The sequence below is a fragment of the Electrona antarctica genome, assembly GCF_951216825.1.
Source record: "Electrona antarctica genome assembly, chromosome: 14".
Taxonomy (NCBI): Eukaryota; Metazoa; Chordata; class Actinopteri; order Myctophiformes; family Myctophidae; genus Electrona; species Electrona antarctica.
Genome location: NC_136795.1, coordinates 23,899,191 through 23,921,850, shown reverse-complemented (window position 1 = coordinate 23,921,850; position 22,660 = coordinate 23,899,191). Strand labels below are relative to the sequence as shown.

The 22,660-nt window shown below is 40.3% G+C and overlaps 2 protein-coding genes across 4 annotated transcripts; one reads left to right on the top strand and one right to left on the bottom strand.

The window, feature by feature from the left end:
- Window positions 1–1,433: 1,433 nt before the first annotated feature.
- Window positions 1,434–3,062, top strand: LOC306937097 (E3 ubiquitin-protein ligase arih1-like; the record flags this gene model as incomplete). Its single annotated transcript, XM_079520765.1, has 1 exon — window positions 1,434–3,062. The coding sequence occupies one exon, from the start codon at window positions 1,434–1,436 to the stop codon at window positions 3,060–3,062; it is 1,629 nt and encodes a 542-aa protein (XP_079376891.1).
- A 3,428-nt stretch (window positions 3,063–6,490) lies between these two features.
- Window positions 6,491–22,165, bottom strand: LOC306936686 (uncharacterized protein). 3 transcript variants are annotated; one of them, XM_079520288.1, is made up of 22 exons: window positions 21,688–22,165; window positions 20,682–20,924; window positions 20,189–20,311; window positions 19,947–19,962; window positions 19,744–19,844; window positions 19,192–19,245; window positions 17,244–17,259; window positions 17,045–17,142; window positions 16,845–16,898; window positions 14,603–14,618; window positions 14,404–14,501; window positions 14,204–14,257; window positions 13,799–13,814; window positions 13,600–13,697; window positions 13,400–13,453; window positions 11,838–11,853; window positions 11,639–11,736; window positions 11,451–11,504; window positions 9,966–9,981; window positions 9,775–9,872; window positions 9,580–9,624; window positions 6,491–7,758 (listed from the first exon to the last, which is right to left on the bottom strand). In XM_079520288.1, exons 1-22 carry the CDS (start codon window positions 21,848–21,850, stop codon window positions 7,718–7,720), a joined length of 1,572 nt encoding a protein of 523 aa, XP_079376414.1. In that variant the 5' UTR covers window positions 21,851–22,165; the 3' UTR covers window positions 6,491–7,717. The 3 variants fall into 3 exon arrangements, with proteins under 3 accessions (XP_079376414.1, XP_079376415.1, XP_079376416.1); XM_079520289.1 differs by having other exon boundaries at window positions 13,400–13,444; XM_079520290.1 differs by having other exon boundaries at window positions 20,189–20,266.
- Window positions 22,166–22,660: the final 495 nt, after the last annotated feature.

The window sequence follows — 22,660 nt, the reverse complement described above, 5'->3', positions numbered from 1 at the left end:
ACGGATGTAATAAGCAACACAGGGCTGCAATAAGTAACCCACGGCTGTGATAAGCACCCCACGGCTGTAATAAGCAACCCACGGCTGTGATAAGCAACCCACGGCTGTGATAAGCAACCTACGGCTGCAATAAGCAACCTACGGCTGTAATAAGCAACCTACGGCTGTAATAAGCAACACAGGGCTGTAATACACAACCCACGGCTGTAATAAGCAACACAGGGCTGCAATACGCAACCCACGACTGTAATAAGCAACCTACGGCCGTAATAAGCAACACAGGGCTGCAATAAGTAACCCACAGCTGTAATAAGCAACACAGGGCTGCAAAAAGTAACCCACGGCAATTGAACTATATTCATTTGAACCCCACTAGCTTAGAAATATAATGTAAACTATGATTTTTTTGAGGGCCCCTCCCGCCGGGGCTCCAGCCCCTCCCGCCGGGGCTCCACTGGACGCGTCAGCGTTGCGTCTCCGACCGTCACCGTCAGGGAATGTTCCCTTTTTAATCAATGAAGGGTGGCTCCACTGCCTGCGTTGCGTTGCGTTGCGTGACTGCTTTAAAATTGCCCCGGTTCGTTTTTTGAACGCACGCACGCACGCACGCACACACACACGCATGCGTTCGGTGGAGCCCCAGCGTCCTATGTCCAGCTTTTAGTGTGTGTCCACAAACATTAAATTCCAATGAATGGAAAATTTTAGTCATAGTGTAAACACAAACATTGCGCAACACAAACATTGATGACGAAGGTGAGACGAAAATTGTGAGGTATGAGGTATGATAATGTACGATGATAAGAGTGGCCCTCACTTCACACAGGTGTGATTTTTTTCTGTATTAATGCCGTTTCAAATGATACAGCAACGCAGGGTTAAATACAGAAGTGATTGTGTTCTATTACAGTATGTATGGGAGATAGGCTTGGTATAAAACATCTCATATGGGCCTGATATGCCCATATATGGAGATCTCTGTATCTGTCAGTCGTCCCTTTTACGCCCATATATGGAGATCCCTGACATCAGTATGTCCATATATGGGCATGCCCCCTTTTGTGCCCATATAAGGAGCTGAATGATTGGTGCCCGATGCCATGATGACACACATGTTAGTTAGACAACACACTCATGCTCACACATATTTAGTTATATCTTTACTATGAACTCCTTATATGGTTGTGACTGAGTCATGGTGACATGAGTGTGACGTAGTCTGATTCGTTTGCTACCATATGGCAATCATAATGGCATCAAAATACTCTCCACTGAGCATGTAGGCTACTGTAGCTGTGATGCACCAAATGCAGAGAGTTCACAGATATAAATAAACGTGTCAGCACTTATTTAATCATAAAATCTTCTTTCTCAAGAAGAGTCAATAAAATATTTGGAGCTGGGTCCCCTAGCCACGGACAGCAATCCTGACAATGGAAACTTTGGAGGAATTAGAGAACACAACAAACTACCGGTTGATTGCAGCCCTCAGCGGAGACAGGAGTGAGATGAGGAACAAATGGGATGAGACAAGTCAACTGATTCAGGAAGAGGAGGCAGAGATGGATGATGAAGACCTCGAAGAGTCGGATCTCATTGGCACCATGGTGGACGGAAGGGAATGGGACGACGAGAGTGACGATGCTTGTGGAAGTGAACACAGACCGCGGCACGAGGACGACTACCACCATGAAGTGTTGACCACTGAGCAGCTCGTCCAGCACATGGTGGAGTGTATCCAGGAGGTCAACGAGGTCATCCAGAACCCTGTGACAATCACGCGCATCTTTCTCAGTCACTTCAACTGGGATAAAGAGAAGCTGATGGAAAGGTACTTTGATGGAAACCTGGAGAAGCTGTTCTCCGAGTGTCATGTGGTCAATCCCAGTAAGAACTTGCAGACCCGTCCTCCGATCAACATGACATCAACTGGACAGGATGTCCCATGTCAGATCTGCTATCTGGACTACCCCAACACTTACTTCACAGGCCTGGAGTGTGGACACAACTTCTGTATGGAGTGCTGGGGATATTACTTGACCGACAAAATCACGAAAGAAGGAAAGGGACAGACCATTTCTTGTCCTTCTCACAAATGTGACATATTGGTCGATGACAACACAGTCATGCGTCTCATAACAGATTCAAAGGTGAAGTTGAAGTACCAGCATTTAATCACAAATAGTTTTGTAGAGTGTAACCGACTGTTAAAGTGGTGTCCTGCACCTGGCTGCCATCATGTCATCAAAGTCCAACATCCAGATGACAGGCCTGTGCAGTGCAAATGTGGCCATGAGTTCTGCTTCAGCTGTGGAGAAAAGTGCCACGATCCTATCAGTTGCAAGCTGCTGAAGAAATGGAGCAAGAAGTGTAACGATGACAGTGAAACTGCAAACTGGATTGAAGCAAATACCAAGGACTGTCCAAAATGCCAGACGCCGTTCGAAAAAAACGGTGGCTGCAATTGGATACAGTGTGGGAAGCGAAGCTGCAGTTTTGAGTTCTGTTGGGTCTGCCTGCGTCAAATGGCACACAGTGCAGTAGGTATCCATAAGTGCAATCGTTATGATGATGATGATGGCAGCAAGGCTGCCAGAGTAGGTCAATCCAAGGCAGCCTTGGAGAGGTACCTGTTCTATTTTAACCGTTACATGAACCACATGCAGGGCCTGCGCTTTGAGCACAATCTCTATGCTGACATCAAGCAGAAGATGGAGTTAAACATGAAGCAAAACACCTCCTGGATCAACGTTAGGTTCCTGAAGACGGCTGTGGACGTGCTGGGAAAGTGCCGCTCCACACTCATGTACACCTACGCCTTTGCCTTCTATCTCAGGAAGAACAACCAGTCCATTATATTCGAGAACAACCAGGCGGATCTGGAAAACGCCACCGATGTGCTGTCTGGCTACCTGGAGCGGAAAATCTCTGAGGATTCCCTGCAGGACATCAGGCAGAAAGTACAAGATAAGGGCCGTTACTGTGAGAGCAGGCGAAGAGCACTGATACAGCATGTGCACGAAGGCTATGATAAGAATCTGTGGGATTACATTGTAGACTGAGTACATGTCCCCCGACCCCTTGCAAACAGACTAGAGTTTCTCTATAAAAGTTTGAGCTAATGCAATTTAGAATGTGCTAAAAAGTGGTCATCATTGACGTATTATAACACACATTTCAAAACATTCCCCAAGGCCATGGCCCATTCCCCCAGATCATCACCACTAAGGAAAGGTTCAGCCCAAATCCATTTGGGGTGTGGGTAATGGGTATGCATAAAAATCACACCCGTGTGAAGTGAAGGGTGCTCTTATCATCATACATTATCATACATCATCTCATTCTGGCCAATCACAATTTGCGTCCTCACTTTTGTCTTCAATGTTTGTGTTTACACAGACCCTCAAAGCTGGACATAGGAGGGGCTAACGCTCCTCAAAAACCAGACACACACAGACATTACAGGTTGGGAATAAGAAATCCATCTGGTTATGCAATATCTGTTGTACCCAACTGTCTGTGTCCCTTTCATGCCCATATACGGAGATCTCTATCTGTTTCTTAAACCCATATGTCCCTGATGTCATAGAGATAATGCCCATATATGGCTACATCAGTCAGAACGCAGCTCTGGACAACCTGTCTGTAAAGAAGCAGCTCTCTCCAAACCATGCTTTTACTATGGTCAAAGAAATGAAATCCCAGCCATATACCGAAGGCAGCATTCAGGAGAATTGCCTTTTTCCGAACTCTCCTGAACTTGAATACAGCATTTTACATTGAAAGAATTTGTCCTCTGTGTAGAAATCCATGTTGTATGCCGCATTTCCAGTAGCTAAAGAGTGTTCCCTGAGAATTGCTGATCTACAAGCTCTCAATGCGTCGAAAGGCTATTCGTTGAGAGCTTGTAGATCCGCTATGTATTGCCAAAAGTGCCCTTTTATGGAATTTCAGCCCCTGCCTCGCTAACATTCTCGGCACGTCCCTGGTTTGTACCCATTGTAGCTGTTGTCAGAGTACCCTTTGTACCCATCTGTCTGACTGCGTCCCATTTATGCCAATACATTGAGATCTCTGTATCTGTCTAACCTTGTCCCTTTTATTCCCATATTATGGAGATGCCCATATGCATATTTTGGCATGTTGATCAGATTGGCAGTTCTGGACAACCACCGATCTAACCGGCTTCACGCCAGGCACCACATCTTCACTAGTCCTTTGCGATACGCAAGCAAAGTTTAAGACAACTATAGATCTGTGTGAAGGATAGCATTACTCTCGCACATGCACACACATACGCAAACATTTTGCACATTTAAAGTAAAGATACATTCTTATTATAGAAGATAAAGGATAATATAATAAAATCACACCCGTGTGAACTGAGTGGTGCAACTACACATTTACGTCACATACTAACCATAGCAACCATACTCGTTTTTTTGGTTGCTAACCATAGCAACCATGCTCGTTTTTTTGGTACGAACAAACACGGGTACACGGGTACAAAGCCAGTTGTTGGAGTGGTTTGCACCACTCAAAAATCACACCTGTGTGAAGTGAGGGGCGCTAATATATTAAAGTCTAACTAGTGTTGATTATAGGTCAGTGGTTCCCAAAGACGCATAGCCAGGGGGTCCGTGAAATAATTCAGATTTGCTTTTTTCTTTTTAAAGGTTTTTTTTTTTGCCAGTGAATTATGGTATGTGTGATATGTTTACCATAATCACAGTAATCCTTAATCATATTAAACAGATCTGTGATGATCACATGACTATAGAGATAGTTACACCAATTTGCATGATGTATGGATAAAATCTGTACGAGTAATAAAGAAATGTGTTTTGCAAAGATCTGCCAGTCAGCTATGACAGGCATATGTGAAAAATGCAAGGCAAAGGTTTTTCCTTTGTGCATACAAAGCTGTACAAAGATTGGTGTAGTTATAGTTGTAGTTATATACTCATCAGTAGATCAAAGGTTCCCAAACATTTCAGGTCGATTTCATATTAAAAAGGTCCTAAAGTCGTTAAATTGATACTTCAAAAATGTGCAGGTATACCCTGTATACACTACTGTATGTGTGTATACCCTGTATACACTTATACTGTATGTTGGCTCAATCATATATGTAATGCAGGATATACTTTGGTGCTCATTTCCACTAAAGAACTTAGAGAACCGTGTGCCGTGGAAACGTACCTAACGGCTATTTGATTTGTTTCCATACAAATCAAATCTGGTTCAGATGAGGGTAATTTGGGCACTGCTCAGCAGCTTGTTGATCAGATACTTTTGGAAAATTACATTTATTTATGTACCGGTATTCATTGATTCATTGATTAAGGCAGCGGTGGCCGAACGGTTTGCGGAGCGGTCTTGATACCGGAAGGTCGCCAGTTCGAATCCCCGGACCGGCACGTTAAAATTACCACCGCTGAAGTGCCCTTGAGCAAGGCATTGAACCCCAACCATGAAATGTTCTATGAGCAGGGCGTGGCTGTAAACAAGCATCTCGAGCTTAGTCCACTTACCCTGGGTAAACAAAGAACTTTGCTTCATTCATTCATTCATTCATTCATATTTGAAAAGTGAAATTAAACAAAAACAAAACATAAATATCAGAGAACTCCAATGGTTCTGGAAGGTTTTGGGTTATGGGAGTTTCTGCAAGGTTCAACCCTTCACACAACATCACAATGGAAAGGAAAAGGTTAAAACAGAGACGTTTGCAACAACAGCTCGGGGCCACGACCCGAATGATTAAGCATGGCGACTCGTTTCTATATTACTGTACTGTATATATAAGTCTAATTAGGGGATGGGAGGGCAGACGTGAAAAGAGAATGCCTTCACACCTTTTGTCATGTCCATAGACTGCATTCTCCACAGAGGTGGGGCCGGCCTGGTTAAGGTGTGTCTGGGATGTAGTAGTAGTAAAGTGAGTCATTCCAAACATGACAAGAATGGAAAGCAGTGTTAATCTCTGTCATTGTTACCGGGGTAGGTGCCACATACCGTACTGTGACGATCACCTTTACAATACCTCCATGCACTTGAAAGTAACCCTAAACCTAATGCCTAAATGACAAATCCTGACCACTGACCACAACCTGATTCTAATTACTAACTGTAAAACTATAGCTCCAAAATGCTTCTTTGCCTAGAAAATAAGATAATGAGGTAATGTTTTTCTTATGGAATGGACTTTTGTTTCTGATTTTTGTTCATGCACGCACACGCTCAAGATGGCTGCCATACCTGCCGTACACTCTGCTGGAATGACAGATGACCCACCCTGGGTACACACCTGTCACTATAATCACAACTATACGCTCGGTAGAAATGGAACCAAATGGACCCTTCTAGTAATGGTTCAATTATCACTAAGGATTTTGCTGTGCAATTATTGCTTGTCCTTACTGGCTGTGCTTCTTCTTTAAACGAGCCAACGAATGAATGAATGGAATGAATGAATGAATGAATGGAATGAATGAAAATTAGCTTTAATTTTCTATTAATACATTTTTAGTCACACATCTGAAATGTGCATTAATTTAGATTAACAGCTAGAGCAGGTACTTTTTCCATGGTGCCCGGTGCTTGGACCCGGGCACCAACAATCCTTTATCCAACATCATGGCATGCATACATATCATAACATGTTTTTATCAAATACATTTTAATGCAGCACGCCGAAATTCACATACATTTAGTACACATACAGTAGGCCTATATGTCCTATGCTCAGAGAAAGTAAGTGCATGTAGGCATGCACTTTTGGCAGATGACAAAGATTTTATTCAAAGGACTATGGCTAAAACTAAATCAAAAGGTGCTGTCAAGATCAACATGGTCAGAAAGCAGAGGTTAGATAGAGCCGCTCTAAGCAGAGCACTAGGATTTTAAACGGTCTCACAATATCCATAATTATACAGTTTTCCCCTGGACATCTGGTAAAAAATAACGGTCATAAATGCATTACAAGCACACACACACACACACACACACACACACACACACACACACACACACACACACACACACACACACACACACACACACACACACACACACACACACACACACACACACACACACCATTGACAAAGTGCAACTAACAAGTAAAAACAAATAATAATAAAAATAGAAAAATAAAACATGCAACATGGTGCCCCCCTGTGGTTGGTGCCCAAAAGGCCTACACTGCATCACTTAAAGGCCTTGCTTCAATCCACCACTGAACATCTTACTGTACCAAGACATCTCTGACTAATACAGTATTCAATCACTCAATATTAATCAAAAGGCTTTGCTTTTTTACCGGGCCAGTTTCGAATTGCAGAGACATGTAAGTCCTCTTTGTGAGCTGTTTTGAACAACAGTAGGGATTCATTCCTTTACGACTGCTGGTAGGGCATTCCTCATTTTTGTGGCATAGGGGGAGAACAAATGTCACCCTTTGTTTGAGCCAAATCTGGGTTGAACGTGATTAGTGAACCTCCCTTTGGTGTTGTGATTGTGGACAGCGTTGACATTTTGGAAGTAGGTTTGACAGGTACACGGGTGTCTTTGTGGTGTATAGAGTGTCTTGTGACCGTTGCAAGTTGCTGTACTCTACCCTGAGAGCCACCCCAACCTATCAAAATGAGGAGGGGTAAGGTGAGTTGTAGGAGTAAGGCCAAGCAGTGGCCCAACCATGTTGGGAGCCTTGTTTTTAGGGCCCGTGTGGTGTTGGGTATTCCTCCACGGCTACATCTAAAGAAATCAAACAGAGTTACAGTAAATAATTTAAAACAGGATAGCCTGCTGTGTTATTAATCATGCAATATATAAAATGTAGTGTATTTCTGTAAGTGTGGAAGTGTATTCACACATTAAGTTCCATTTTCATTCCAACTCAACACATCACAAATAAATCTGTTCAGTTGTAATTCTCTCAACAAGCACTCAAAATATAATTGATTGTGGAATCAGTGTTGTAATTTGTACAAACAGTATATGACATAAGAATACTGGTTGAAAAGTTTCTATTTTACATAGTTTGATTACGCTAGTTCACCCCCCAAAAATATGGATTACTCACTTGAATTCATGGATATTTTTGTAGTTTTTTTCACATTCCTAGGCCAATAATTTGATGATAGCAGTGGTTCCCTATATGAGACACAAAGGAGACAATGTGTGTCTCCATACGGAACCACTGAATGCGTCAAAAGGGAAAAAAATATCCATGAATTCAAGTCTCTATGGGGTGAGTAATCGATAGAAAAAAAGTCATTAGGGCCGCAGGGCGTGACCTATCCCTTTCCTCGTTGTAAACATGGGTGTCATTTGGGGTTTCAGGGGATGGTAAATGGTAATAATTCATATTTAACCTCAAATTCAGGTATGCAGAGGTACATCAGGGGGTATATGCGATAAAGTGGAAAACTGGACAGTTTAAAGTAAATGTGCTCAGGATGGTCTTCAACTCCTTTTCTTATTAATAATGTTTCAAAAGGTGGGTTATCGTTCATTCTTGGCATCGGGTGGATAGGCCTATACCTCATATGGCAGGCAGTTGTGCCGCAATACGTAGGTGCATTTTAATCCTTGCAAATGCACTAAATGCACTATAACCCCCCCCCCCCAGAAGTAAAAAATGTTTGCTCTGAAAGAATATATTTAAAGATTTGCGCCACATTTTCACGATTTTTCCAAAATAGCAGATCTAGATCTGCAGATCGTAGCGTGGCGCTTGGTGCCGTGCTATAAGCTTGTAGATCTGCTATTTTTCAATAGCTAAAGTATAAAATAATGCTTAAAACACCAAAAGGGGTTCCCGCCCAGAATGGGTAAAAGCATGTAGTTCGGGTAAAGGGATATACTTTGATCCAGAAATCAGGAAAAGTCCTCACAATAGCGATCTACAACGCACTTTGAGCTTGTAGATCCACTATTTTAGCTATATCAAAACGGGGCAACTTATTTTTGTCACTCCCAATTTTTATTTCTGAAATGACGCTGGTTATAAGCATAAATAGTTTCAGATTAAAAAAAAATGCTTCTGGAAAAAAGACAATTTAAATTCCGACCGAATTAAAGAATTTTCACCATATCTGTTGTTTTGTTGAATGGATGCTGTAGCTTTATTGATATCTGTTACACTGTTACTGAATATTAAATTACTAAGCACTGCTGAACATATAGGATAAGGATAGGGAAGAGAGAAATATAGTAAGTTTTAGTCTGACAAGTATAGTTTGATATATTCCTAGCTCCGTTTGGAACCTCTAGCTATATCTACGCTGCTACGCTTTAGCTCCGAGATGAGGTTCCGAGGAAAGCTATCCGTGCACTGGTAGAAATGGGAGTCTAGCTGGGTCGAGCCCGTCAACAAGTAGTGGATTCAACCCCTTTCGCAGTATTTATTTCAAAAAGTAAAGGTATCAGAACCAAGATACAGTTGATAAACGTAACATAGGCACGTAACATTGTAACGTATAGGCATCAAACAATCAGGCTTAAATAAAAAAAATGTCCAGTCATCCCCCGTTCGCATGCGCAGTAATGTTTCATTTAAAAAGTATACTGTACCATCATCATCAGGGGGGTTGATTACTTCATAGACACCTGTGTTGCCTAAAGGTAAATATTAAACGTATTAATGTGGTGCTTATTGTTATTTCAATAATGCTTTCTATTTAGTTAATCACAATAATTTATATTAAAATTAGAACCAGTTGTCAGAAGTGTACTTCACCAACGTGATTGATTGGTTTAAAGACTGACCTTGCTGCAGTGGGCAGTACACATGATCAGTACCCCCACTTTGATTGGTCATCTGCTCTGCAGCTGAGCCCTGATTGGTGCCATCATACTCAATGGGCCTGTAATTGAAATACAATAAATATTTATCGTAAAGGACATGAACAAGATGTAATATACTGCTGTCATGTTGATGAATATCTATGTATACTTACGTGATATAATATGGTTCTGTAAATTAATAACAATTAGATATAAATATTTGAATCAAATAAAAACATACAGGCCAGTACAAGTTTATTTTTCTTCGTGTTAAAACAACAGGACACTAATAGTAGAGGTTTGTTTGGTTTAGTGGTTTAGCTAACTTGTCATGATGATGAAACAATAGTCCAATATTAGTGAGTTAGGAATTAACTAGCATACTTGGGAACGATTTCAATTAGACAAATAAGCACTGCGGTCCCTCGGGTCGCCTGCGACAAATTTGTAGTCACTGGTCAGTTGGTCGAACGGTTCTGGAGATACGTGGATTACAGACGCATGTACGTACAAAAAATCGCACATAACTGAACACAAACAAAGCGCATTCTGACAATATGTACCAAACCGTTTGTTTTGAATAACAAGGAATTTTCTGTGGAAGAAGGATGTAAGAAAACCCGGACTGGATCTGTGGATCCGGATCTTCAAATAGTAAACTCAACAAACAAACCTTACTGGGTTGTGATATTCTATATCATTGTCAGAATCAGCTTTGTTTGTGTTCATTTATGTGCCACAAGAGTGGTTTTTGAGGACTGTTTCATCATACATTGGAAGTCTATGTAATTCTATTTTTGGATTATTAATTAAAAATGTTGCAACTGAGCAATACATTGTATCTGACTATTTGTACTATAGTTACATCAGGAGAAGGTATAATAGTAAACAACGTACCCCCAACCTCTACCAAAGTGTCCTTGTGCTTTAAAGCAAGTAAACGAGGTGATGTCACTGTCACACAATAAACAAAAAACGGAGCGGTGCAACTATGTGTGTGTGTGTGTGTGTGTGTGTGTGTGTGTGTGTGTGTGTGTGTGTGTGTGTGTGTGTGTGTGTGTGTGTGTGTGTGTGTGTGTGTGTGTCTGAGCACACTTTAGATTCCATGCACGGACAGAAGAAGCTATGTTTTGCGTCATTTCCGAGTTTTTAGACAGCTGGTGGATGGAAATTAAGCTCCACCCACGCGGCAGGTTGCCGCGTCGGCCAGATTCCCGGAAAAGCTTGCCCAAGTGGCATTCTGCCGCGTGGGTGGAGCTTCATTTCCATCCACCAGCTGTCTAAAAACTCGGAAATGACGCAAAACATAGCTTCTTCTGTCCGCGCATGGAAGTTCAAGTGTGCCCAGGCTGTGTGTGTGTGTCCCAATCTGGAGTCAAGCACAGCTGTTCCTGAGGGTTGTAATGACTCTTCCTGACCCCTGCATGCAGTGCAGGGGTCAAAGGTCCTACTCCAAACTCACATACGGACAAAGGGACACACAAAGCTATTCATTGGAGACGGTGTGCACCGCTCAAAAACTGTCCTATGAACAGAGATTCAACTCAACCCACTGAAAAGTTACTGTGCTCAGCAGGGGTTGCTAAAACATTTCTTACAAATCCATTTAATTAGAACTTGCATTTGTTTGGATCTTTGAAAAAAAGTATATACGGTACCATTTTCATCATTTTCATTAGGGTGTTTGATTGCTTCATAGACACCTGTGTTGCCTAAAGGTAAATATTAAACATATTAATGTGGTGCTTATTGTTATTTCAATAATGGTTTCTATTTAGTTAATCACAATAATTTATATTAAAATTAGAACCAGTTACCAACGTGATTGATTGGTTTAAAGACTGACCTTGCTGCAGTGGGCAGTACACATGATCAGTACCCCCACTTTGATTGGTCCTCTGCTCTGCAGTTGAGCCCTGATTGGTGCCATCATACTCAATGGGCCTGTAATTGAAATACAATGAATATTTATCGTAAAGGACATGAACAAGATGTAATATACTGCTGTCATGTTGATGAATAGACAGAGATCCATGTATACTTACGTGATATAATATGGTTCTGTAAATGAATAACAATTAGATATAAATATTTGAATCAAATAAAAACATACAGGCCAGTACAAGTTTATTTTTCTTCGTGTTAAAATAACAGGACACTAATAGTAGAGGTTTGTTTGGTTTAGTGGTTTAGCTAACTTGTCATGATGATGAAACAATAGTCCAATATTAGTGAATTAGGAATTAACTAGCATACTTGGGAACGATTTAAATTAGACAAATAAGCACTGCGGTCCCTCGGGTCGCCTGCGACAAATTTGTAGTCACTGGTCAGTTGGTCGAACGGTTCTGGAGATACGTGGATTACAGACGCATGTACGTACAAAAAAATCGCACATAACTGAACACAAACAAAGCGCATTCTGACAATATGTACCAAACCGTTTGTTTTGAATAACAATATCTTAGGAATTTTCTGTGGAAGAAGGATGTAAGAAAACACGGACTGGATCTGTGGATCCGGATCTTCAAATAGTAAACTCAACAGGACTACATATTTCTTTAAAACAAATTTAACAAACAAACCTTACTGGGTTTTGTGATATTCTATATCATTGTCAGAATCAGCTTTGTTTGTGTTCATTTATGTGCCACAAGAGTGGTTTTTGAGGACTGTTTCATCATACATTGGAAGTCTATGTAATTCTATTTTTGGATTATTAATAAAAAATGTTGCAACTGAGCAATACATTGTATCTGACTATTTGCACTATAGTTACATCAGGAGAAGGTATAATAGTAAACAACGTACCCCCGACCTCTACCAAAGTGTCCTTGTGCTTTAAAGCAAGTAAACGAGGTGATGTCACTGTCACACAATAAACAAAAAACCGAGCGGTGCAACTATGTGTGTGTGTGTGTGTGTGTGTGTGTGTGTGTGTGTGTGGGGGGGGGGGGGGGGTCTGAGCACACTTTAGATTCCATGCGCGGACAGAAGAAGCTGTGTTTTGCGTCATTTCCGAGTTTTTAGACAGCTGGTGGATGGAAATGAAGCTCCACCCACGCGGCAGATTGCCGCGTCGGCCAGATTCCCGGAAAAGCTTGCCCCAGTGGCATTCTGCCGCGTAGGTGGAGCTTCATTTCCATCCACCAGCTGTCTAAAAACTCGGAAATGGCGTAAAACACAGCTTCTTCTGTCCGCGCATGGAAGTTCAAGTGTGCCCCTGCTGTGTGTGTGTGTGTCCCAATCTGGAGTCAAGCACAGCTGTTCCTGAGGGTTGTAATGACTCTTCCTGACTCTTCCTTTGACCCCTGCATGCAGGGGTCAAAGGTCCTACTCCAAACTCACATACGGACAAAGGGACACACAAAGCTATTCATTGGAGACGGTGTGCACCGCTCAAAAACTGTCCTATGAACAGAGATTCAACTCAACCCACTGAAATGTTACTGTGCTCAGCAGGGGTTGCTAAAACATTTCTACAAATCCATTTAATTAGAACCTGCAAATAAATGACTCTCCTAACATGAATTATTCAACCATGACATCAAATGAAACTAGATTAAAATCATTTGTTTGGATGTTTGAAAAAAAGGATATACGGTACCATTTTCATCATTTTCATTAGGGCGTTTGATTGCTTCATTGACACCTGTGTTGCCTAAATGTAAATATTAAACGTATTAATGTGGTGCTTATTGTTATTTCAATAATGCTTTCTATTTATTTAATCACAATAATTTATATTAAAATTAGAACCAGTTGTCAGAAGCGTCCTTAACCAACATGATTGGTTTAAAGACTGACCTTGCTGCAGTGGGCAGTACACATGATCAGTACCCCCACTTTGATTGGTCCTCTGCTCTGCAGCTGAGCCCTGATTGGTGCCATCATACTCAATGGGCCTGTAATTGAAATACAATAAATATTTATCATAAAGGACATGAACAAGATATAATATACTGCTGTCATGTTGATGAATAGACAGAGATCGATGTATACTTACGTGATATACAATGGTTCTGTAAATTAAAAACAATTAGATATAAATATTTGAATCAAATAAAAACATACAGGCACGGTAGAAGTTATTTGTCAGTTTATTTTTCTTCATGTTAAAACAACAGTTAACACTAGTAGAGGTTTGTTTGGTTTAGTGGTTTAGCTAACTTGTCATGATGATGAAACAATAGTCTGCACCGCTCAAAAACTGTCCTATGAACAGAGATTCAACTCAACCCACTGAAATGTTACTGTGCTCAGCAGGGGTTGCTAAAACATTTCTACAAATCCATTTAATTAGAACCTGCAAATAAATGACTCTCCTAACATGAATTATTCCACCATGACATCAAATGAAACTAGATTAAAATCATTTGTTTGGATGTTTGAAAAAAAGGATATACGGTACCATTTTCATCATTTTCATTAGGGCGTTTGATTGCTTCATTGACACCTGTGTTGCCTAAATGTAAATATTAAACGTATTAATGTGGTGCTTATTGTTATTTCAATAATGCTTTCTATTTATTTAATCACAATAATTTATATTAAAATTAGAACCAGTTGTCAGAAGCGTCCTTAACCAACATGATTGGTTTAAAGACTGACCTTGCTGCAGTGGGCAGTACACATGATCAGTACCCCCACTTTGATTGGTCCTCTGCTCTGCAGCTGAGCCCTGATTGGTGCCATCATACTCAATGGGCCTGTAATTGAAATACAATAAATATTTATCATAAAGGACATGAACAAGATATAATATACTGCTGTCATGTTGATGAATAGACAGAGATCGATGTATACTTACGTGATATACAATGGTTCTGTAAATTAAAAACAATTAGATATAAATATTTGAATCAAATAAAAACATACAGGCACGGTAGAAGTTATTTGTCAGTTTATTTTTCTTCATGTTAAAACAACAGTTAACACTAGTAGAGGTTTGTTTGGTTTAGTGGTTTAGCTAACTTGTCATGATGATGAAACAATAGTCTGCACCGCTCAAAAACTGTCCTATGAACAGAGATTCAACTCAACCCACTGAAATGTTACTGATCTGCTCCCCTTCATCACCTCCATCATCAACACCTCAGTAACCTCAGGCTGCGTCCCATCTGCCCTCAAGTCAGCCAGAGTAACACCACTCCTCAAGAAACCAACCCTTGACCCCTCAGATGTCAAGAACTACAGACCGGTATCACTCCTTTCATTTCTATCAAAAAGCATTGAACGTGTTGTCTCCAACCAGCTCTCTCCATCTCTCACATAACAACCTGCTAGATCCCAACCAGTCCGGATTCAAAAAAGCCCACTCCACAGAAACTGCCCTGCTGGCAGTCACAGAAGCACTACATGCTGCCCAGGCTGCTTCCCACTCTGCAGTCCTGATTCTCCTAGACCTATCAGCAGCATTTGACACAGTGAACCACCAGCTGCTCCTAGACACCCTAGCGGATCTAGGCATCGGCGGGACGGCACTAAAGTGGTTCTCCTCTTACCTCACCGACCGGACCTACCAGGTCTCCTGGAAAGGTCTGTTATCATCCCCCCGAACCCTCCAAACTGGGGTCCCACAGGGATCTGTACTTGGTCCCCTCCTTTTCTCACTGTACACTAAATCCCTTGGCACTATCATCTCTGCTCACAATATATCCTATCACTGTTATGCCGATGACACACAACTGTTTCTATCCTTCCCCCCCTCTGCCACCCAGGTGGAAGAGCGCATCACTGCTTGCCTGGCTGACATCTCACAGTGGATGTCCTCCAACCACCTCAAGCTGAACCCAGACAAGACTGAGCTTCTCTTCTTCCCAGCTAAGTCCTGCCCGATGCGGGAGCTAACTATTTCCGTAGACAACGCCCTGGTAACGTCTGTCCCAACAGCCAGGAACCTTGGTGTTGTCCTGGACAGTCAGCTCTCGTTCAAAACTCACATCACAGCTGTCACTCGATCCTGTAGGTTCACACTCTATAACATACGACGAATTAGACCGTTCCTCACCCAGGAATCATCCCAGCTCCTAATCCAGACAACAGTCCTGTCAAAACTTGACTACTGTAACTCTCTCCTTACTGGCCTACCAGCATGTGCACTGAAGCCTCTCCAACTGATCCAAAATGCCGCAGCTCGCTTGGTCTTCAACCAGCCAAAATTCTCACATGTCTCCCCCCTGCTCCGCTCCCTGCACTGGCTCCCGGTCGCTGCCCGCACAGAATACAAAACTCTGATGTTGGCATTTAAAGCAACCAAAGGTATGGCTCCCCCATATCTTGCCAGCATGATTGAACCCTACAAACCCTCCCGCGCACTCAGATCAGCCAACGCAGGGAAGCTGGAAGTACCCTCACTAAAAACGCCGGGACAACGCTCCACACGTCCCAAACTCTTCTCCCTTCTGGCCCCAAAACTGTGGAATGCACTTCCCGTTGCAATCAGAACTGCAGCATCACTCCCGATCTTCCGCCGTAGTCTGAAAACCCACCTTTTCAGACTCCATCATGGCCCATAGCACTTACCCTACCCCCTTAGACAGCACTTCTTAGACTTATATAGCATTTGAAACAGACTTATAGCATGTCATGTAGACAGCACAATAAGTGCATTGTATGTAGTCATAGCACTTCATAGTATATCTGTACAGCATAGTATAGCATATATGTGTAGTTTATATGTATAGTGTCATTATATAGATATGTTCTAGTTATAGTTTATATGTATAGTGTCATTATATAGATATGTTCTAGTCACGGTCTTAGCTTACGCATGTTTCGCGATAAATGCATTTTTTTACATATGTGATGTATTCCCATGCTTTTTGTTCTTGCCTATTGTAAGTCGCTCTGGATTAAGAGCGTCTGCTAAATGCCTAAATTGTAAATTGTAAATTGTGCTCAGCAGGGGTTGCTAAAACATTTCTACAAATCCATTTAATTAGAACCTGCAAATAAATGACTCTCCTAACATGAATTATTCCACCATGACATCAAATGAAACTAGATTAAAATCATTTGTTTGGATGTTTGAAAAAAAGGATATACGGTACCATTTTCATCATTTTCATTAGGGCGTTTGATTGCTTCATTGACACCTGTGTTGCCTAAATGTAAATATTAAACGTATTAATGTGGTGCTTATTGTTATTTCAATAATGCTTTCTATTTATTTAATCACAATAATTTATATTAAAATTAGAACCAGTTGTCAGAAGCGTCCTTAACCAACATGATTGGTTTAAAGACTGACCTTGCTGCAGTGGGCAGTACACATGATCAGTACCCCCACTTTGATTGGTCCTCTGCTCTGCAGCTGAGCCCTGATTGGTGCCATCATACTCAATGGGCCTGTAATTGAAATACAATAAATATTTATCGTAAAGGACATGAACAAGATATAATATACTGCTGTCATGTTAATGAATAGACAGAGATCGATGTATACTTACGTGATATACAATGGTTCTGTAAATTAAAAACAATTAGATATAAATATTTGAATCAAATAAAAACATACAGGCACGGTAGAAGTTATTTGTCAGTTTATTTTTCTTCATGTTAAAACAACAGTTAACACTAGTAGAGGTTTGTTTGGTTTAGTGGTTTAGCTAACTTGTCATGATGATGAAACAATAGTCCAATATTAATGAGTTAGGAATTAACTAGCATAACGATTTAAATTGGACAAATAAGCTCCCTCGGGTTGCCTGCGACACATTTGTAGTCAGTTGGTCGAACGGTTCTTGTCTGAACACAAACAAAGCGTATTCTGACAATATGTGCCAAACTGTTTGTTTTGAATAACAATATCAACTTGTTAATTTAGGAATTTTCTGTGGAAGAAGGATGTAAAAAACCCGGACTGGATCTGTGGATCCGAATCTTCAAATAGTAAACTCAACAGGACTTCATATTTCTTTAAAACAAATTTAACAAACAAACCTTACTGGGTTTTGTGATATTGACATGAACTGTGTACCTTTATTGTGTAGTTATGTTCCTAGTGTTTCCTGTCTGCTCTATTTGTTGTTGCCTGCCTTGTCTCACCAGTCTGTAACTGCAATTGTATTTCCCCTGTGTCCTGTTTAGTCTCAGCCAATGATGTGTTGATTGTAGTTTTGTTGCACCTGTGTCTAGTTAGTCTTGTGTATTTAAACCTATCCCAGTGTTCAGTGTTCCCTTGCCAGATTATAGTTCTTGTTATGTTGTGTCCCTGCCTTTGTATGTCCTGTTAGTCGTTAATAAATACTGGACTTGATCTGCCTGCCTGCCTGCCGTGTTCTGCTTCTGGGTCCTCACCTGACACACACCGTGACAGATATTATATATCATTGTCAGAATAAGCTTTGTTTGTGTTCATTTATATGCCACAAAAGTGGTTTTTGAGGACTGTTTCATCATACAATGGTATATAATATTTTTGGACTATGAATTAAACATTTTGCAACTGAGCAATACATTGTATCTGACTATTTGTACTATAGTTACATCAGGAGAAGGTATAATAGTAAACAACGTATACCCCCGACCTCTACCAAAGTGTCCTTGTGCTTTAAAGCAAGTAAACGAGGTGATGTCACTGTCACACAATAAACAAAATCAGAGCCGTTCAGAGATTAATATATGGTGCATTTTGCATCCCAAAATGCAATAAAACGACCTCTGCATCCACGGGATGCACTACTGTACTACTGTTTTTTATTCTAGTTTATTTTGCTAGCTTTAGTTATAATAATCATGTCTTCTTCTGTTTTCTACATGAATATAACCACATTATAACCATATAAAATGAAATGGGAGTTAAATGCTGCAATTTGTAAAAAATGGCAAAATATGACTCCTAACGTCATAAAATGTCCCTGGGACTGATCTAAAAGACTATCCCTGCATCCCGGGACTCATTACATTGAAAACCTATTTACATCACTGCCCCGTCTGAAAAACTGAGTGGTGCAACTGTGTGTGTGTGTGTGTGTGTGTGTGTGTGTGTGTGTGTGTGTGTGTGTGTGTGTGTGTGTGTGTGTGTGTGTGTGTGTGTGTGTGTGTGTGTGTGTCCCAATCCGGAGTCAAGCACAGCTGTTCCTGAGGGTTGTAATGACCCTTCCTGACCCCAGGGGTCAAAGGTACTACTCCAAACTCACATACAGACAAAGGGACACACAAATCTATTCATTGGAGACGGTGTGCACCGCTCAAAAACTGTCCTATGAATTCAACTCAACCCACTGAAATGTTACTGTGCTCAGCAGGGGTTGCTAAAACATTTCTTACAAATCCATTTAATTAGAACCTGCAAATAAATGACTCTCCTAAAAATGAATTATTCCACCATGACACCAAATGAAACTAGATTAAAATCATTTGTTTGGATGTTTGAAAAAAATGTATATACGGTACCATTTTCATAATTTTCATAAGGGTGTTTGATTGCTTCATAGACACTTCTTTCACCTAAAGGTAAACAAAATGAGCATTAATTATGGTGCTTGTTTTTTGCTAATTCAATAATATTTGGATTTAGTAGATTATTCTGCTAATGAGGAAAAGCGAACACAACTGAACTTCGAAAAAGGACATTAAATGTATAAAGTCTCAATAGTTCTTTTTTATTTGAACTTAGACATTAATTTATGTTAAAATTAGAACCAGTTGTCAGCAACTAAGGAGATTTCTTTTACATTTACATTTATTAACCCCTTAAACCCCAGCTTCCTTATTGCGGGGAAGGCTTTAGCAGAAAATAGCACATTGACTATTTTCGATCGGTTATTTTCTGTGAATGCCCTCCTCACAATAACAGAAAACAGAAAAGTCACTAGTACAGTATAGAACCCAGAGGGACTATGGTAAACCATATGGGGTTTAAGTGGTTACATTATATTTATTAGATGATTTATTAAACTCAAGTTTCAGTTTTAATTTTTTGTCAGAACTTTGTGTACACATCACCAGGGGCCCCACTCGGATTGGTCTTCTGGTCTGAAACTGAGCCTGGATTGGTTCTTTGGTCTGCAGCTGAGCCCTCATTGGTTCCCTTAGACTGAATCGGTCTGAAGTGAAAAGACAAAAATATTGATCAGACATGTCACATGTATAAACAATTAAGATGTAAACTGCTGTCATGGTGATGACTAATATGTAGTAGCACTTACCTGTCTAAACGTTGATCTGTAAATAAAAGAAAAAAAAGTTGTACCATAAAGCTTTGCACCATTACTATAATAATTAGTATATTATTGTAATATTGTTGCTGTTCGGTTTTAAATGGGGTGTAAATGATTATTATTTTTTGATTAAAACAAAAAGTTTATTGTTAGAAAGTTAACGAAATCGTTACACAAATCAACACTATTTTAACCAAATATCACTAATGTATTAGTACTTAGCTACTCACCTTGAGATTTGTGTCTACACAGCAGGAGCAGCACGATTGACAGCAGAATCACAACCAGAAATCCTGAAATCAGAAACACTGCAAGTGGAGAACCATTTTCCACAGTAGGAGGAGATTCAGGATCTATAGATTTTTAAATAGATTAGTATTAGAACAACTTGTTTTAAGTTTTAACATCCATGACAGGCTGTTGTGTATGCCTGAGGTGATTCAACTACATGAGCTTGGGAGACCACTGGCCGACTGTGTAATAGTTTACAAACAAAGTTTAAAAGTACATTATTGAAGTAATTCAGTGAAAAACATTTATGGTTATATGCTTTAGTTTGAACCCTTCCTCCTTTAGAGTAGCAATTGTGTCAACAAGTGTATGACAACATTCCTACACTATGTGTAAGATATAATTACGACAAAGAAAATAATAAGTAAATGTGTTGCGTACAATTTGCATATTGTGTAAATATATGAAAAAAGTTGTCAGTAGTATACTAACATGTTACTGCCATCCAGCTCTGTGCTGATTCTTCTCCATAATATACACACTTGTAGAATCCCTCGTCACATGTAGATACAGCAGGAATGATCATCTGTCCGTTGGTTTTAGTTTGGACCAGTTCTTCATTTCTATAAAAGTCCACGTTGGACAGTGACGAGACTGTTCTGTGTTTGCACTGAAGAGTGACAGAACGTCCCTCAGTCACAGGTTGAACAGGACTCACCAGGATGACAGAACTAGCTGTAAAGCAGTCCACATGTTAGCATTCACAGCATTAACTCATTTAAAAGGTAGAGTAAATTATATATTTTTGTTAAACAAAAACCTTTTTTAGAAGCACAATTTTTCTGATAGTAATCATTGATCTAGAATGTTTCTTCAGTCACTCCCTCTCTTCAATATACAGAAAACATATTTTCAGGTGGGTTGCAAATTGTCAGCAAATCAGGTGAGAGTACCCATTTACAGTTTCATTTTTATATAGTGTTCCAGTTCCAAATTTGTTGTTTATTTGTGTCATCACTTTCTCTATCTTGATTGGACACATTTTCTGTTTACTAAAGAGCTGGAGCGACACGGCAACTCCTGAACAAACACTTTACAGCTCAGTGGCCTAGTGGTTAAGAGCGTTCGCCCTGAAACTGAGAGGTCGGGGATTAATCTCCGGTTGGGTCATACCAAAGACTGTAAAAATGGGACCCAATGCCTCCCTGCTTGGCACTCAGCATCAAGGGTTGGATTGGGGGGTTAGATCAACTACAAATGATTCCAGAGCATGGCTACGGCTCTCCGCTCAAAGATATGGGTCAAATGCGGAGAACAAACAGAAATGTATGTGACAAATATAGGACTTTGCTATAGCAATGAGTACTATCAGAATATAGAGCTATTTAACACTTATTTTAACCAAAGAAAATCACTTGCAATACCTTTAAACAGTGTGGTTTTTAATGAGTTGATAGAATGCTGCAGTATTTTTATGTAGTGAATGAACTGGACTCACTGTCTACTGTGATGTTGACAGCATTGCTGTACTCTCTCAGTCCAAATGCAGACTGACACCAGAACACACTGCTGATCTTATAGGTGCTGCTGACCTTGCATGTGGTCATTGACGTGGTATATGAACAAGTTATGCCCCAGACTCCGTACTCAGTGAAATACATCACTGTCCAAACAGTAGAGTTTCCCTTACAGATCAGTGAGAAAGACTCATTGATGAAGTGTTGACTTCTGTCTGGACTCACTGTGAGAGAAGCTGAAGAATGACGATCTAAAACACAACATGGGGTCAGAGGTCAAACAAAGAGCACTGTTAAAATGACAGTGGCAGTGGCGGACTAAGTACTTGAGTCAGAGCATAGATTCTCCTGGACAAATGTTATTCAACTGCATGTTTTCCGAATTTGTACTCAGTACAGATATGAGTACTGACATAGTTGTAAGTCATTAAATTGTAACTTTAGAAATGTGAAGATACCCATATACACTGATACCCTACTCTTTTTTGAAGAAAACATATTATAAAAATGTACATTGTAATGTTGCTGTATACTGCAGAGCAACAAGAACCCCAAATGGGTTCCCGTCTTGAAGGGTAAAACCCCCCAAAGTGGTTCCCGTCCTAAATTACTAAAATACTTATCAATTAAAAAGTACATATTAAAAAGTACATTTTCATTTTAACGTCAATTAGTGCGGCGGTTAAGCTCATATATGGAAGGTATTGTGCATTTTATGACTAAAGCATGAAACTTTCAGAATATCATCTACACACCCCAAGGTTTGATTTCAGACGTGGAACCACTTTCTGACTGACCTCTGGTGACCTTGAGGGGTCATTGACCTCAGAATTGCATTTTTGCACGTTTTGCTCCATTATTTTCCACTATAATAATTATTTATGTTTGTTAAATGGAAGTTTTGTTCTAATGAATGACAACTTAAACCCCAATAGTCTACAGAGATGGTGAATC